This window comes from Vigna umbellata, chromosome 1, assembly GCF_029865625.1.
Source record: "Vigna umbellata cultivar VRB3 chromosome 1, Vumbellata_1.0, whole genome shotgun sequence".
Classification (NCBI taxonomy): domain Eukaryota; kingdom Viridiplantae; phylum Streptophyta; class Magnoliopsida; order Fabales; family Fabaceae; genus Vigna; species Vigna umbellata.
In genome coordinates, this window is record NC_142165.1 from 72749508 (window position 1) to 72764193 (window position 14686).

At 29.4% G+C, this 14686-nt stretch overlaps 2 protein-coding genes across 2 annotated transcripts; one reads left to right on the forward strand and one right to left on the reverse strand.

Annotated features, from left to right (window-relative positions):
- Positions 1-2765: 2765 nt before the first annotated feature.
- INO (Plant-specific transcription factor YABBY family protein) lies at positions 2766-9800 on the forward strand. The gene is made up of 7 exons (XM_088107485.1): positions 2766-2879; positions 2966-3100; positions 3831-3954; positions 4039-4087; positions 4189-4264; positions 4336-4431; positions 9744-9800. Exons 1-7 carry the CDS (start codon positions 2799-2801, stop codon positions 9798-9800), a joined length of 618 nt encoding a protein of 205 aa, XP_087963611.1. The 5' UTR covers positions 2766-2798.
- Positions 9801-10460: 660 nt separating this feature from the next.
- LOC124846785 (uncharacterized) lies at positions 10461-11781 on the reverse strand. Its single transcript, XM_047324131.2, has 4 exons — positions 11623-11781; positions 11369-11474; positions 11160-11237; positions 10461-10997 (listed from the first exon to the last, which is right to left on the reverse strand). The coding sequence occupies exons 1-4, from the start codon at positions 11686-11688 to the stop codon at positions 10939-10941; spliced, it is 309 nt and encodes a 102-aa protein (XP_047180087.1). The 5' UTR covers positions 11689-11781; the 3' UTR covers positions 10461-10938.
- Positions 11782-14686: the final 2905 nt, after the last annotated feature.

Genomic DNA, 14686 nt, shown 5'->3' on the forward strand with positions numbered 1-14686 from the left:
TCGATGAAAATTCATTTTTGCATTGCAAACATGAAAATTTATTTAAGAGCTCAAGTATGAAATAATGTGAAAATTTGTAGTATTCAAACTCAGTTATTTAAAAACTTTAGAATATCATAACTTAAAATTCACAATAATTAAATGACGGAGGAAAAATCACTTATTGTACAAGTAAATTTGTAGATGATATTTCATCACTATAGAAACTACCAAAGAAGTCATAAAATGTAGTGAATGCTGTCAAAATTTCAAGTATGAGTCTAAGTCCCAATAGAAATAAAAAAATAGAACACCATATAAGATTGAAATTCATTAATTCATTGCTTTGAAGTTTCTAGTAAAGAGTTACGAACAATTTTGAAGACTATCTAGTAGGAGGGATAGGACATGAAACTCAAACGAGAAAGAAAGTAAAACAAGGTATATACCTTCATTTGAGAGGAGTTTTCTATGGATACTAAAAGGAGCAAGGTGTAAGTTTATCAACCTACAACTAGAATATATTTCAATAGCTATTAAAATAAATAAAACCATTTGATATAGAAAAATTTTGTGAGATGCTGACCAAGAAAAAAATATTTAAGAGTTGATGACAATGTTTTTGCAACTGAGGCAATAGACCCAATTTTTCTTTTTTCCTTTATAACTCCGAGTTTTTTGAACCAAGGCAAAATCGTAACATTTTTTGTCTCGATTTTTGAAATAAGACAAAAATTGTCAACTTTTTACTTCGCCTAAATATATCTCAGTTCTGCAACCGCTGTCATAAAGGCAAAACAACCGAGACAATATCTTTTCGTTTCGTTGCACTATAGAAGACCTATAGTTTACTTTTTATTTCTTTCTTTGAATTTTCTTTTACCAGCATTACCTCTTGAATAAATGAGAGTAATTATAGTTATTACTTTTTACCAATGATAAACATACATACTTAAAAAAAAAAACTATTATGACTTACTTAAAATAGTTGTGATTGTGAAACATTCTCATAAAATAAAATATATACCAAATATTTCTTCATTTTTATCTTATATACAAGTTCTACCTAAACTTATCCACGTTTACTTTGATTTAATATGTTATAGTATTAACACTTTATTAACCTTATAGGTGCATAAGAAAAATAATAACGTTAAAAATCTTATCTGACGAAAGAAATGCAAAATTAATTACTTTTTATTGCTATGGAAATGCATATCAATCACCAAGATAAAAAAACTAAACATAATAGATTGGCTACAATGGATCCATTCACGCCTAGGATATTCTTGAAATATTCACTTTTGACCTTTTTTTAGGTGTGGCTTGAAGTGGAGGAGAATCAAATGAAGAAGTAAAACTAAAGTTAAAGAAGAATAAAAATTTCAAACAAAAATATCAAGAAGGAAAAAGAAGTTTCAATAAAGATTTACTTAGAAAAATTTAAGGAAATGTGGGAAGAAATAAAGAGACAAAATAAAATGTAACTTGGTTAAAGATTATAAAATATTCTAAAAAAAATCAAACAATATTCTACAAATCTTAAAAGATTACATAATGTACATGTCACATCTTAAAAGATTACATAATGTACATGTTACTTTTAAGTGTATGCGAATGTTGAAATTATTTCACATGTTTTTTTTTCTATTTTTTAAGGGTCATTCATGTGCTAAATCAAACTTAAAAAGATAACTTTGTATATCAATCATAAGAGTAGTGAGACATTAAGTGTAATTATTAGTTTAGACATTATTGTTGGGAAAGTGTTCATACTAGGTGCTTTATTACTTACGATATTTTTTTCATGTGCTATTGTTTGAAACTCATTTTTAATCTATCTGGGCTCAACTAATCTTCAAAATGACACTATCTTGTAAGTTGCATTCAAAAGAAAGAAATATTATTTATTTGTGGATTTATTTGAGTATCTTGAGTATAAAACTATTTCTTTTAATTTTTATTTGTAAGAGTTTTCTTTCATCTGACTAATTTTTACTGTGCTTATATTCTAGGGTAAAATATATTTTTAATTTTTAACCTTTGATCCAAATTTAAATTTTGTCTCTATTTCAAATTTTGATATAATTTTATTTTTAAATTTAAAAAAAAAAATATAGTTATTCTAATCCAACTGTATTATTTTTTTACTTGTTAAACTTATTTTAGGACGACGTTTAAGTTATTTACATTAATTTAACAAGTTAACTCAATTGTTAAATTAAAATATCATTTAACAAACCCAACAAATATTTTTTTGTTAATTTAAAAAAAATTATATATACCTTAATCTTTAAAATTTGAAAATCAAAATATATCAAAATTTGAAATAGAATCGAATTTTAATTCGCATCTTAAAATAAAATATATTTAATTTTATATTTTGTTTTGAAGAGACTCATGTTTCTTGGGCAACTAGTTCTTATTTTCCACGATGAGTCACAAACTATATTTGTTCATTATTCATGAGTTTTGGTTTAGTTAACCATTGATTATTCCATCCACTTTTGAATAAAATATATAATTTGTCAAATTTAAATATCACCTTTAAATTAGAAATGATCATAAACGATCTTCTTATAAGGGAGTGACTGTAATTTTGGTCCTGAACCTCTAAATATCATGAAAGGTTCGTGGTACTTAGCGTGAATGTTGGAGTGCATTCCGGCAATAAAAATCACCATTTAAGTACCCCTACCTCAAATCATTAAAGGGAGAGAGAAATTATGACTTTCAGCTATAAATTCTTACTTGTGTACAGTGAGCTACATCTTCAATCTCTCTCTTTCTCAAACACTTCAAACACGTGCACGACAACCATGTCAACACTGAACCATCTTTTCGATCTTCCAGAACAGATATGCTACGTAGAATGTGGATTCTGCACCACAATATTAATGGTAACGAGTTCTCTAAAGACCTTACCGATTGCTTTTAATTCTTCTTTTTCGTATTTCTGTTTCCAATTCAATGTTGTGAGGTGCAGGTAAGCGTCCCATGCAGCAGTTTATCAACGGTGGTGACAGTCAGATGCGGCCACTGCACAAGCCTTCTCTCTGTTAATATGAACAAAACTTCCTTTGTCCCTTTCCAGCTTCTTGCTTCTCTTTCTCATGTTGAGGTCATCTTCGTTACCTTTCAATTCTTTATTTCTAGAAGTAGCACAATGACCCACATATTTACCTTTTTAACTTCAAAAAAGTTGTCAAATTTTATGTTAGAATGTCTTGTAGCATCTAAGAAGAAACTAAAACTATAGGTAAAGAATGGGTTTTTTGTGCGCTTTTTATGTGCATATATGAAAACATGATGACATATGTCATTATTTTAGTTTGCAGTCAAACCTTATTTAGTAATAGGGAATGAAGAGAATGAGTGTCACCACCACCTGCAGCCACACTGTGTGACACGCCATTCAACCCAACGCCGGTCAGTCTTTGTCGGCGGCAATTTTACCTTCCGTATCTCACCTCCACCACATCTCGCCTCCGAAATAATAAATCATGAATATTAGAAGACAACTGAAATACTGAAAGCCAACAAAAAACTGGGTAAATCGCATTGGGTTGAATGGTGGGATAGACAGTATAATTGGAGGGTGGTGACACTTAATCTTTTCATCTCTTTCTATGACTCAGTCTTTTTTTTTACTTTCAACTAAAATAATGTCATCACATGTTTTCCTTATGTACATGTGAAATACCAAAATTCTTTTTTTTCTTAAAAAGGGAACCGAAGGAATGTCCAGAAATGAATAAAAAAAAATTTATGAAAATGAACATATTTAAACCTTATTTATAACTTCAAGGGGATTAAATTTGAATGCATTTGTGAATATTCTCATTCTGCAGCCAAACGAAGGTAGTTCAGAAGATGGTGCAGCCAAGACTTTGAAGAACTACAGTTCATCCGTAGTAACCTATTCTGATTGTGAGGAAGAGAACACGCCTCAAACTTCCAGCGTTGTGAATAAACGTACGTAAAAACTTTGATAAATATTACTAAGCTTGAAGCAAGTTTTGTTAATTTATTCATTTTTTCATGTTGGAATGTTTTCAGCCCCAGAGAAGAGACAGAGGACACCATCTGCTTATAACTGCTTCATCAAGTAATGTTTTAACAGCACAAAGTTGTGTGCATAGACTACAAAAGAAACCATAAATTCAAAACTAGGAATAATTCTAACACTAATATTAGTTAAATATGCAGAGAAGAGATTAAAAGGCTAAAAGCTGAAAACCCTAAAATGGCCCACAGAGAAGCTTTCAGCACTGCGGCAAAAAATGTAAGGCTTTTGACAGTAAGTTGTGGTGAAGAAAGGTACTTTTGTTTATGTTTGCTTTTGGTGATTTTTAGTGGGCCAATTTCCCCCCTTCTCACTGCAAAGGAGAAGCAGACAGCTGTAAAATTCTGCATCTGGATTGCCATGTAGAGTCTCCCAATGCTTCCCAGGTAAAACCATATCATTTTTTTTTCAGTGATAATAAAAAGGAAAAATATTCACCAACTCTTAATATATATTTAGATAAGGAATACAAGTTATAAATTTATAAGTATATAATGTGTGTGATATGGGAAGAGCATAAAAAAATAAGCAATTTTTCATAATAAACTGTAATGTAACTTTCATATATAATTTGTTATAAATGATATTTTATGTGAGTTTCATAAAATATATAAAGGAAATATTTTATAATTTAATTTCTAATAAAACACAATATTTTATAATCATTTTCATACCAAAACATTTTATAAAAGGTAATTTTTCCAACAATGATATATTTGGTAAATATTTAGTTATTACGAAGTTCAATAAAAATTATTCTAATATCAAGTCTATTAATAAGTAAAATATAATAGTATATAAATAAAAATGATTTTTTCTAATTTGTCTTTATTTTTTTCTTATTCAAATGATTTTTTTTTCATTCGATCCAAACACGTGTTTGAATAGTAGCTGATTTGTTTTGGCAGAGTGTATGTAGTGTCAATTTATCCTACAGAGAAATAGTACAATTTCTTAATAAGACTTATTAATTATTTCAGTAGAAAAGACTTATCATCATCACACTCGTCTATCATAGTCAGATGGAACTGTTTATTTATTATAAAAACATTCTATATTATTATTATTATTATTATTATTATTATTATTATTATTATTATTATTATTATTATTATTATTATTATTATTATTATTATTATTATTGCATTACAAAAAAAAAAGACCTCCGGAAAAATTACTAGCGTTTCTATAAAACCTCCCAAATTTACAAACCTCTAAACTTACCGGAGGTTTGAGTAACAGCTGTGTATTTATACACGTTATTATAACCTTTATTAATAAAATACCGTTAAAATTACATTTTTTCTAAATAATATTAAATTAATCTAGCAATATATATTAACATAATTTATTCATCAACTGATTTGTCTTTTTAATAAGTTTATTTTACATATTTTTTTATATTTTTAAAGAGTCAATTTTATTATTATATTTTCGTAAAAATTTATTATTTATATTTTTATAAAAATTTTAATTTTTAAAGTTTTCAAATTATTTCTCACATTTATTTTATTTAATATAAACTTAAAAATATTTATATTTTCTTTAAATTTTTAAATCTCTTTTAGTAAACACATAGACAAACATAATCCATATATAACGAATTGTTTATTACAAAAGCATTCTACATTGTTATTACATTACAGAAAAAAAGTGTTTACATGTTTCTACTTAGACTTAATTTTAATTCATGTATGAGGTTAAGTTACTTCACATGATAATAGTCTTGAAGAAAAAAATGTATACTATATACTCTCATGACCACATCAATATAATATACCTACACTTTGAAGATATTGTCAAAGTTATTCTTGAAAAAGAATCCAAGTGAAAAAAGTAAAGAAAAAGGGGAGGAGAGTTCAAAGCAAGCAAAAGCTTTGATGATGATTCGAGGTAGATCAATAAATGTGACTAGTGAAAGTTTAACTCATGATAGATCAAAATCTCTAAGTAAGAAGTATACCAAATGCTAGCATTATGGCAAAAGAGAACTTTTAGAGGAAGATTGTTTTCATATAAAGAATGGATAAAAGAACTCTAAAGAATTAAGTTCACAAGGTTGTGTTGCAAATACCTTAGAAGACAGAGATATTTTAGTGAGTGATGTAGTAATTAGTTCTAATAATGGAAAACAATTACAAGATAAGTGGATAGTAGAGTCAAGTGTAACTTATCACATGACTTCAAATTGATATTGGCTTTACACTTATAAATCAATCTTAGGTGGATCAGTGTTCATGGAAAATGACCATGCCTTAAAACTCATTACATCAATACCGTCAAAATAAAAAAGTAAGATGATATTGTACACATAGTTTAAGGAGTATACCATGTGAAGAACTTCAAGAATAATCTATTTTTTATGAGACAATTAGATAACCTTGAGCGTAAGATCCATACTAAAGGTGGGATCTTAATTGATAGTAATGAAAGACGAGAAGATTGTGAGCAATTTGCATGTGGTTTTGGGAGATGCATTGTAAGAAGAAAATACAACAATTATTGCATCAACAAGTCAAAAGGAAGTGATGATGATGTGTCATTATAGAGTGTCATATGTTAGAGCGAGGTATGAAAATACTTGTAGAACATAATCTCTAGGCTCAAAATGGTTATTTTACCCTCTTACAAGCATTATGTGATAAACAAGTAACATAAATTGAAGTTTGCTAGCATGGATACTAGATGCAGACAAATATCATACTTAATTTATTATAATGTTTGGGAATCACTATTATAATCTCTCGAAGGCGAAAAATATGTTGTATCATTTATTAATGATTATTCTAGGGGATTTTTGATATACCCTATCAAGATAAAGTTAGTTAGATGTGTTTCTAGTATTTAAGAAATTCAAAGCATGAGTAGAGCTTGAAATTGAAAAAGGAATTAAGTGTGAGAGGAAAAATAATGCAGGAAAATATGTAAATGGAGATTTTTTTTAGCATTCTAAAAGTAAGAAGTTATTAAGAGACCACTTCTTATTCCACGTACACCTCAACAAAATGGTGTGATAGAGCACTTTTGGACTAGAACAAGAATTATGCTAAGAATAGGAAGAGTGACAAATTCTTTATAGGTAGTTAAATTTATTTATTACGTGATAAGTTGATCACTATGAAAGGTTTGAAAGCTCAAATGGCAAACCAACTCATTGTTCTTCCTTACATGTATTAGGTTGTCCTATGTATGTGATGTATAACTCCCACAAAAGAGTAAAGTTGTGCCTAAAATCCAAAAAAATGTGTATATTTGGATTATGCTGCTAATATGAAAGAGTATCACCTATATGATCCTATTACCTATAAGGTGGTTTTAGAGATGTAGTCTTTGCAAAATAAATAAACTACAAAATGAACAAATAAATTACATCTTCCCAAAGGATACTACCATAGCATATACAAGGAATATGCCTTTTGACGATTTTTCTTATTGAACAAGAGCATGAAGAACAAGAGTCAAATGAGATTAGTAATGGAGGATTTTGATGGTCCACAAGAGGAAAGGTTAAACTATCTTGGCACTCACAATTTGTTATAACAAGCTATGATTTGTATTGTCTTCTAAATGAAGGAGAGTCTTTAACTTTTCAAGTGATGTAAGTGTTTTAGATACTTCTTTGTTGATGATAGTGTTCAAGAAAAAATAGAGGTTGCTTATGGAAACAATACATGAGAGTTTATTAAGCTCCAAAAGGTAGAAAAATCATTAGTTTCAAATGGGCATATAAGATCGAATGAGATAACAATGATTAAGTGGAACAATATCGTGCTACATTGAAAATAATGGAGTATGCTAAAAAAGAAGGCATTTTAGTGAGATATTCTTGCTATTTGTTAGATTGACAATAATTAGAGTTTTTTTGGCCTTGTGTATTGCATTTGTTTTATATCTTGAGCATTTGGATGTAAAAATTACTTTTTATTCATTAAAAACTTGAATTACATATATATATATATATATATATATATGATGCAACCAAAAGACTTTAAGGAACTAGAAAACTTTGTAAATGTCAATTGTTGGAACAAGAGATTTGATTCCTCTATTAGAAGTCTTGGTTACAAAATATTGAGTCTAGATCATTGTACCTATTAATAAGTTTGATGAGAATTATTTCATCATCCTATTATTCTATGTGGATGATATATTAGAGGTAGGCTCCGATAAAGTTCAAATAAAAGAATTGATGGCATAATTAGCTTGAAAGTTTGATATGACAAACTTGAGACCAACAAATAAGATTTTTGGGTTGCAAATTTACCTGAGACAAAAATATGAGAAGATTTGACTTTCTCAAAATAATTACTTACTATAATTCTTGTGGCGCTTTAACATGTAAGGTTGCAAACCAATTTATACCCTCATTTCATATCAATTGTAGGTTATTCTCAATTATGAGTCCTAGAAATGAAACAAAGAGAATGAAAATGTTTCAAGTGGATAGAAGCCTTATTATGACATGATTTGTACAAGATTAGACAGTGCATAAATAATGAGAGTGATTACAAGTTCATTACAAATCTTGGTAGAGAACATTAGAGTGTTGTTAAGAGAACCCTTATATAATACATCAAAGGAACCTTAAGTGTTGCATTATGTTTTGAATTATCAAAATTAGTTGTCAAATGCTATGTTAATTCAAATTTTGATAAAAGAATATTCAGTATTGACTATATGTTTACACTTATAATAGAGACGAGAAGTTGGTATCCACTTTGTAAGATGTTGTAGCTTTGTCTAGTTGGAACATGACAACTACTCAAGCATGCAAAAAAAGTTATTTGGATTCAGAGGTTAAGAACGAGGAACTTGAATACAAACAACAAAAACTTGTTATATATTATAGCAATCGGAATATGTTGAGCATTGCAAGAAATCATATATTGTATTTTAGGATAAAACACATAGGTATACACTACGGCTTCATTCCAAAAGTGATAAAGAAAGAAATGAAGTGTGAATATGAAAAATATTTACACTAACAAAAACCTATAAGATATTATGACAAAGTAATTAATATTGATAACTTTATGAGTTTATACGAATTGATACTAACGTGGTGTCGAAAAAATAAACAACATAATAGCAAGATTAAAATAGGGTACGAGAATTTGACTAATTTCACCAAAATAAGTTTTTTTTTTTAATTATTCTTATAATTGTTTTTTGTAATTCTAAGAGAGAAGGTTATTGTTTTCTCATTGAAGTTAGAAAAAGATATAATAAAATTACATTATAGTCTATTATATTTTTTCTCTCTATTCATCTTTTTATTTTAGTTGAGTTCTTTCATTATTACTTTATTACTCAGTATTTAATATTTAAGAGCAATTTAAGTGAAAGTACAGGCAACAAAAACATGTTTTTCCCAGTATTATTATTAGAAGCATTTATGCACGCAATTGATTTACGATGCTTATGTTAGAGAATGGTTTTAATAATGGAATGTACTGAAAGAAGATCTTTCACCAAGAAATCATAACTTTTGCCAGTAACTGTAACTCTGCTAAAAAAGAATAGCAATATTGTTGTATATAAAAAAAATGCCATTCTCGTAATGTGATTAGTCACGGTCCCCACACTGTACCGTATATGTAATGTAGTGAATTTCTAAGGTAATGTAAGCCTACCCTGTTTATAATACAGTACTTTTGCCAGAGTGCATATGACTTAACTTCATTTGTGAAACTTTAAGGTCAACAAAGAAGGCCAAGGTTTCCGTGGAAGAAAGGTTCCAAGGAATTCTGTCTAATCAAGGACACCTTTCGAGTGAAGGCTCAGCACACATCACAACAATCTGTTTTTTGTCTTAAAGCTGAAGTTGCCACTGCATCGAATGAAAACGAGTTGAGTACTCTAGATAGCTAACAATTTGAAACCTGAAACTTCAATTTTGTTTTCACACTCGCTTTACACCTCTGCTATCTCTCTTACTTTCCCATATCGTATCTTATTGTGACTTTACATTTAACTCATTTACATGGGTGTAAATGATGGAGTATACTTCCCAAAAGAGTGTGAATGATAAAACATTCATTATCTTTTAGACTTTAACCTTTAGAAAGTGTCTTGTAGTACTGATTCATAGTTTTGACTGACACCCTTTTCTGATCCAACATATCAACATCATTTTTTTCAGGATCACACAAATGTTTATTGGTCAAGTGAAAATTTCTCCATATATATCTCTAATTGTGTTTGGATTGGTGGTTTGAATCTAGTTGAGAATAAAATTAAGGTGAAATTACAATAAAAAAAAGTATTTGTTGCTTTAGAAAATCACTGTGATGTCAATGGAGTTACCAAATCTGCAGTAACACAATCAGCTGGTTGCCAAGGTGTAATTTGTTTGAGTCCAAAACTGGCAGAAAAAAACCGAAAATTATTACTACTAACTTTTACCAAAAGGCTCTACACTTAAGTTTGGTACATTTGAACTAACTGTCAAAATTATACAAGTAGCAATAACAGATTTCTGGCAATCATAATGCTAGAAACAAGGATAACACAGACACGAAAAAAAAGAAAAAATAAAACCAAGAAATCTAACCTGAAATTGGAAAATTACACAAAAAGAAATGTAAAAGACTTTAATCACATATTGCATTCTTACACACCAAAAGTTAAACCTAATGCGACTATGGTACAATTTTATTCTTTAATGCTTCCCAGAAAAGCATCTTGTATTAAAGAACTACACACGCTATATGTGGCAAGAAGAAGAGTCTGCACCCACAAACCATTAGAGAGGGAAGCCCACAAAATTAGGCTTAGTAACTTTATTGCAATGATTAGTCATTGCTAATATTTCCCTGATCCATCTTTTCACTAAATGGTAACAGAGAAATCTAGCTCACTTTTCCCTTGTAGGATTACTCATGAGCCTACATTCACTTCATCTTCCAGTGCTTTCTTCTAGCCAATTTTGATGCCCTTTGAAAATATCTACCTGAAAGGAAAAAAACCAGAACTGATATCATTATACTGGTGATAACAATTGCAGCCTAATCATAGAAAAGGTTAATGGTCATAAAATCTTGATAATTAGTTTATATGTTCGTACACGTCTCAGTTCAAAAGATGAAACACATCTTAGTTCAAAGGATCTTACTTATGGATGGTCTGGGAGTGACAACCTGCAAATATTCTCTAAAGAATTCCCTGTTCTCCTTTTGCAACTCTTTCCACACTGCACAAAATAACACAGTTTAATCCACACGATCAAGCCGTCTAAGAAACACCAAGCGTAACACAGACAAGTGCTACTTTCTTCTGTTTTGAGAGCGTCCGACCTCAAACAAATCAAGTGAAGATAATGACCTGTAACAGTAACAAGTGGTTTAATCCCTGCATGTTGTGCCAGAGCCCTTATGCACTGTTCTTGACTCATGTGAAACAGCATGCACCTCTCAATGAGATTCTGAACCTGCACTATTTTCCATGCACGAAGGTTATTACTTGGAGCTTATAATAATATAAATAAGTAATCAAGGTAAAAATAGTCTTTAAAGTAAACTTTGTCAGTTCTATATATAACATTATATCAGAAAAGGGCAGCGAGTAGAATATATTACCATCCTAATATAGCTATGTGGGTGGCAATACAAACAAGGAAGCGGGTATTGGTGACTGTGATGCATTGTGTTGGTGTAGCTAGTTATGGAAAAAACAAAGAGAATAAAGAAAGGAATAGAAGAAAGAAAACAAAGGGCAAAAGTACACGAGAATTAAGATATTTTTGATGGAGGGTTTTATATAGTAGAGAACATTCAAATTAGTGTAACATTGTCTTATCCACACATATCTAGAGTGAAGGGCCAAAATAGCTCGAGAAATCCTAACGATAGATTCACCTCATCTTTAAAGGGATAAGAGGAGTGGTGTTCCCCCGTCTTCCACTCTTTTTTCTCTCTTTTTCTTCTTTTTCTTAAAAGAGTGAATGTGTGCTATTTACGACAATATGTGTACATGCCAACGACCACTTAAACTTGCAACCTCAAAATTCGATTATTGAAGTAGTAACCAAACATCTTATGATGTTTCTATTTAACGAAGAATCTCTTGTTATATATAAGAACTCATTAAACCAGTATTAGAACTGAGACTAACATATATTATGCAGTAATAAGTTGAAAAAAGTGATGACAGAAAAAGAAAAACGGATTAAAAGTGAAAGTAAATGCCTCATTTGTTGCGGCAACATTTGAAGGTCCTACGATCTTGAAAGAGGCATGTGGTCCTCGTCTAGATGCCACTTGCTTCCGTGTGAGTGAAACAATAGAGATGCAAATCACGACAAAAAGGGAAAAAAACAAATGCAAAAAAGTGGAAATAATAACACTTGCTCCCGTGTTAGTGAAACGATAGATTCAAATCAACGTAAGAGTGAAAAACAACAAAACAAAAGAAAAAAGTGTGAGGAATATGATTACTTGACCTCACCTGCTACTACAATTCAGGCAAAATCATATATTGAAAAATAAATAAAAGAGGTAAAAGATGTGAAATGCAATGGAACTGCGTGTTTGAATTTGGTCGCCAGAATATACATTTTATAGGTGGCTCAAAACCATATCCTATAACCAAAAGTCTACACTATACAAATGGTAGGTTCTCTTAAATGCGAATTAAAGTGAATGGGATTCAATCATTTGTGTGAATATTTTCTATTTAATTTGGATTGGAATTAATTTAAGCATCTTTTTGGTACGAGAAAATTATGATTTTTGGAAATAATTCATATCTATTTAGATTATTATAAATATTTTTTAAAATGTTTATGTAAGTTTAATTGAAATTAACAAACAAATTCATATTTTTAGTAAAAGCTTTGACAACTTATTATATTAAATCATTTGATAAAATTAATGTGATATGTTCATCGCGGTAGGACTCCTTTTTTGCTTAGTTCGTAAAAGTATCAATTTTATCTCCATGAAAATAATTTTGTTAAAATCATAACAAAAGAATTCTCTACAAAAAAATTTTTTGGTAATATTATCTTCCAAAAATTAAATCATGAATTCCTAATATTAGATTTTAAGAAAACAGAGAAAATTTCGGTACTATGAGTATCTTCAATACACGAGTATTGATTGAAAATTCTTGTAATTAATTAAAAGCTTAGATTTTAGTTTGAAAATAATAAATTAACATAAAATTTTATGTAGTGCTTGATGCGAGTCAATTTTGACCCGGCTCGTTAAGAACCCGGCTCATCCGGGTTGAACCCGTGGTGAGTCGGGTTGGCTCACCAACCCACCTGTTTTTTTTATTGAAATTAAATTAATTATTCAAATCCTATTTTTTTATTGAAATCAAATTAATTAAATTAATTATTCAAAACGCACAATCTTTACTTCGCAGAGCTTTTAGTGTTGCGTTGTAATGTTGTATATCCAAAAGTTCCCCTCTATTATATATTTTTGTTAATGACTATATGTAGTTTCTTGGTTGGTGATACGGTTGTGGATGTCTCATTAAACTAAATTGACAAAATTTTATGCTTGATAACTTAGAATATATAACAATAGAGTTCTTTTGTTTCATTTTCTTTTATATCAATTGGTCCAATTATTACTGTTTCAATTTGATCGATCAAAGTAACATGTTATAAAAATCTCAGAAAAAGAGGGTGAAAAAAAAGTTAAGTGAGCCAATGAGCCAACCCGTTTAACTCACCAACCCGTGGTGGGTCGGGTCGAATTCAAATTTTTTCGGCTTGCTAATAAATGAGTCGGATTGGATTAGTTCACTAAGTGACCAACCGTGCTGGGTCTGGTTACCCATTTTGACAGCTCTAATTTTATGAATAAATAAGGATTTTCCGTTAGGAACAAAGTTAAGTTGAAGTACTTTTAAAATTCTTTTAATTAATTAGTAATATATTCTTATTTTCAATTGGGTAGATGTACATAAAAAATAAAAAACTAATGTGATGAGAAAAGTATAACAAATTTCGTAATTCAAAGTAGATCATAATTTCTATAAATAATTTGCTTTATTTATAGAAAACAGTACATGAAGATCTAGACTGGAAATGCATCAATGTTTCCTAACGGCTTCTTTTAGGGATATTCAGAGAATATATAACTTCTTTTTCATGAGTAGCTAATGATTACTTCTATGTTTAGGATAACCAGGTAGTGATAACTAGCAAATTTAGGTGTGGTAATTGATAATATTTAATGTTTTTCACACATTCTAGTAATGATAACTTTCACGTAGAAAACGTGGTAATAACTATTTTTTGTCTTACAATTTTTTCTATTTTCGTTCTTTAGTTCAAAATTCATTCTTCCCTTTACCAAACTTTCTTTTAAACTTTGAACATAGTTTTGTTTCAATTTTGTTGGATATATGTTTTTCGAATCTTATATTTGTTGGAGTGTATCTATATTGGACTAAGTATCTTTGAAACTAGTTTCAAGTTATGCAAGTCTGAAAATTATTTCTTGAATATAGTCTTTTAAATTAATTTTGTTTAAATTGGATAACTTTGTTCAAAAGTTCTCTTCAAATCAAATCGAAAGTACTTTGTTCTTGTCTAGTACAATATTGTCATGTGTTTTCAACTCAATGTAAATCATTTTGTTCATTAAATAGAAAGATATAACCATTAGTACAGTCAAGGAAAAC

Bases quoted from the DNA above. Each gene is read 5' to 3' on its own strand.
- INO (XM_088107485.1), top strand. From the start codon at position 2,799: ATGTCAACACTGAACCATCTTTTCGATCTTCCAGAACAGATATGCTAC. The intron at 4,088-4,188 runs GTAATGTTTTAA...TTAAATATGCAG, and splicing joins GCTTATAACTGCTTCATCAA to AGAAGAGATTAAAAGGCTAA. The intron at 4,432-9,743 runs GTAAAACCATAT...TGAAACTTTAAG, and splicing joins AGTCTCCCAATGCTTCCCAG to GTCAACAAAGAAGGCCAAGG.
- LOC124846785 (XM_047324131.2), bottom strand. From the start codon at position 11,688: ATGCATCACAGTCACCAATACCCGCTTCCTTGTTTGTATTGCCACCCA. The intron at 11,238-11,368 runs GTCATTATCTTC...TATTTTGTGCAG, and splicing joins ACCACTTGTTACTGTTACAG to TGTGGAAAGAGTTGCAAAAG. The intron at 10,998-11,159 runs GTAAGATCCTTT...TTTTCCTTTCAG, and splicing joins CACTCCCAGACCATCCATAA to GTAGATATTTTCAAAGGGCA.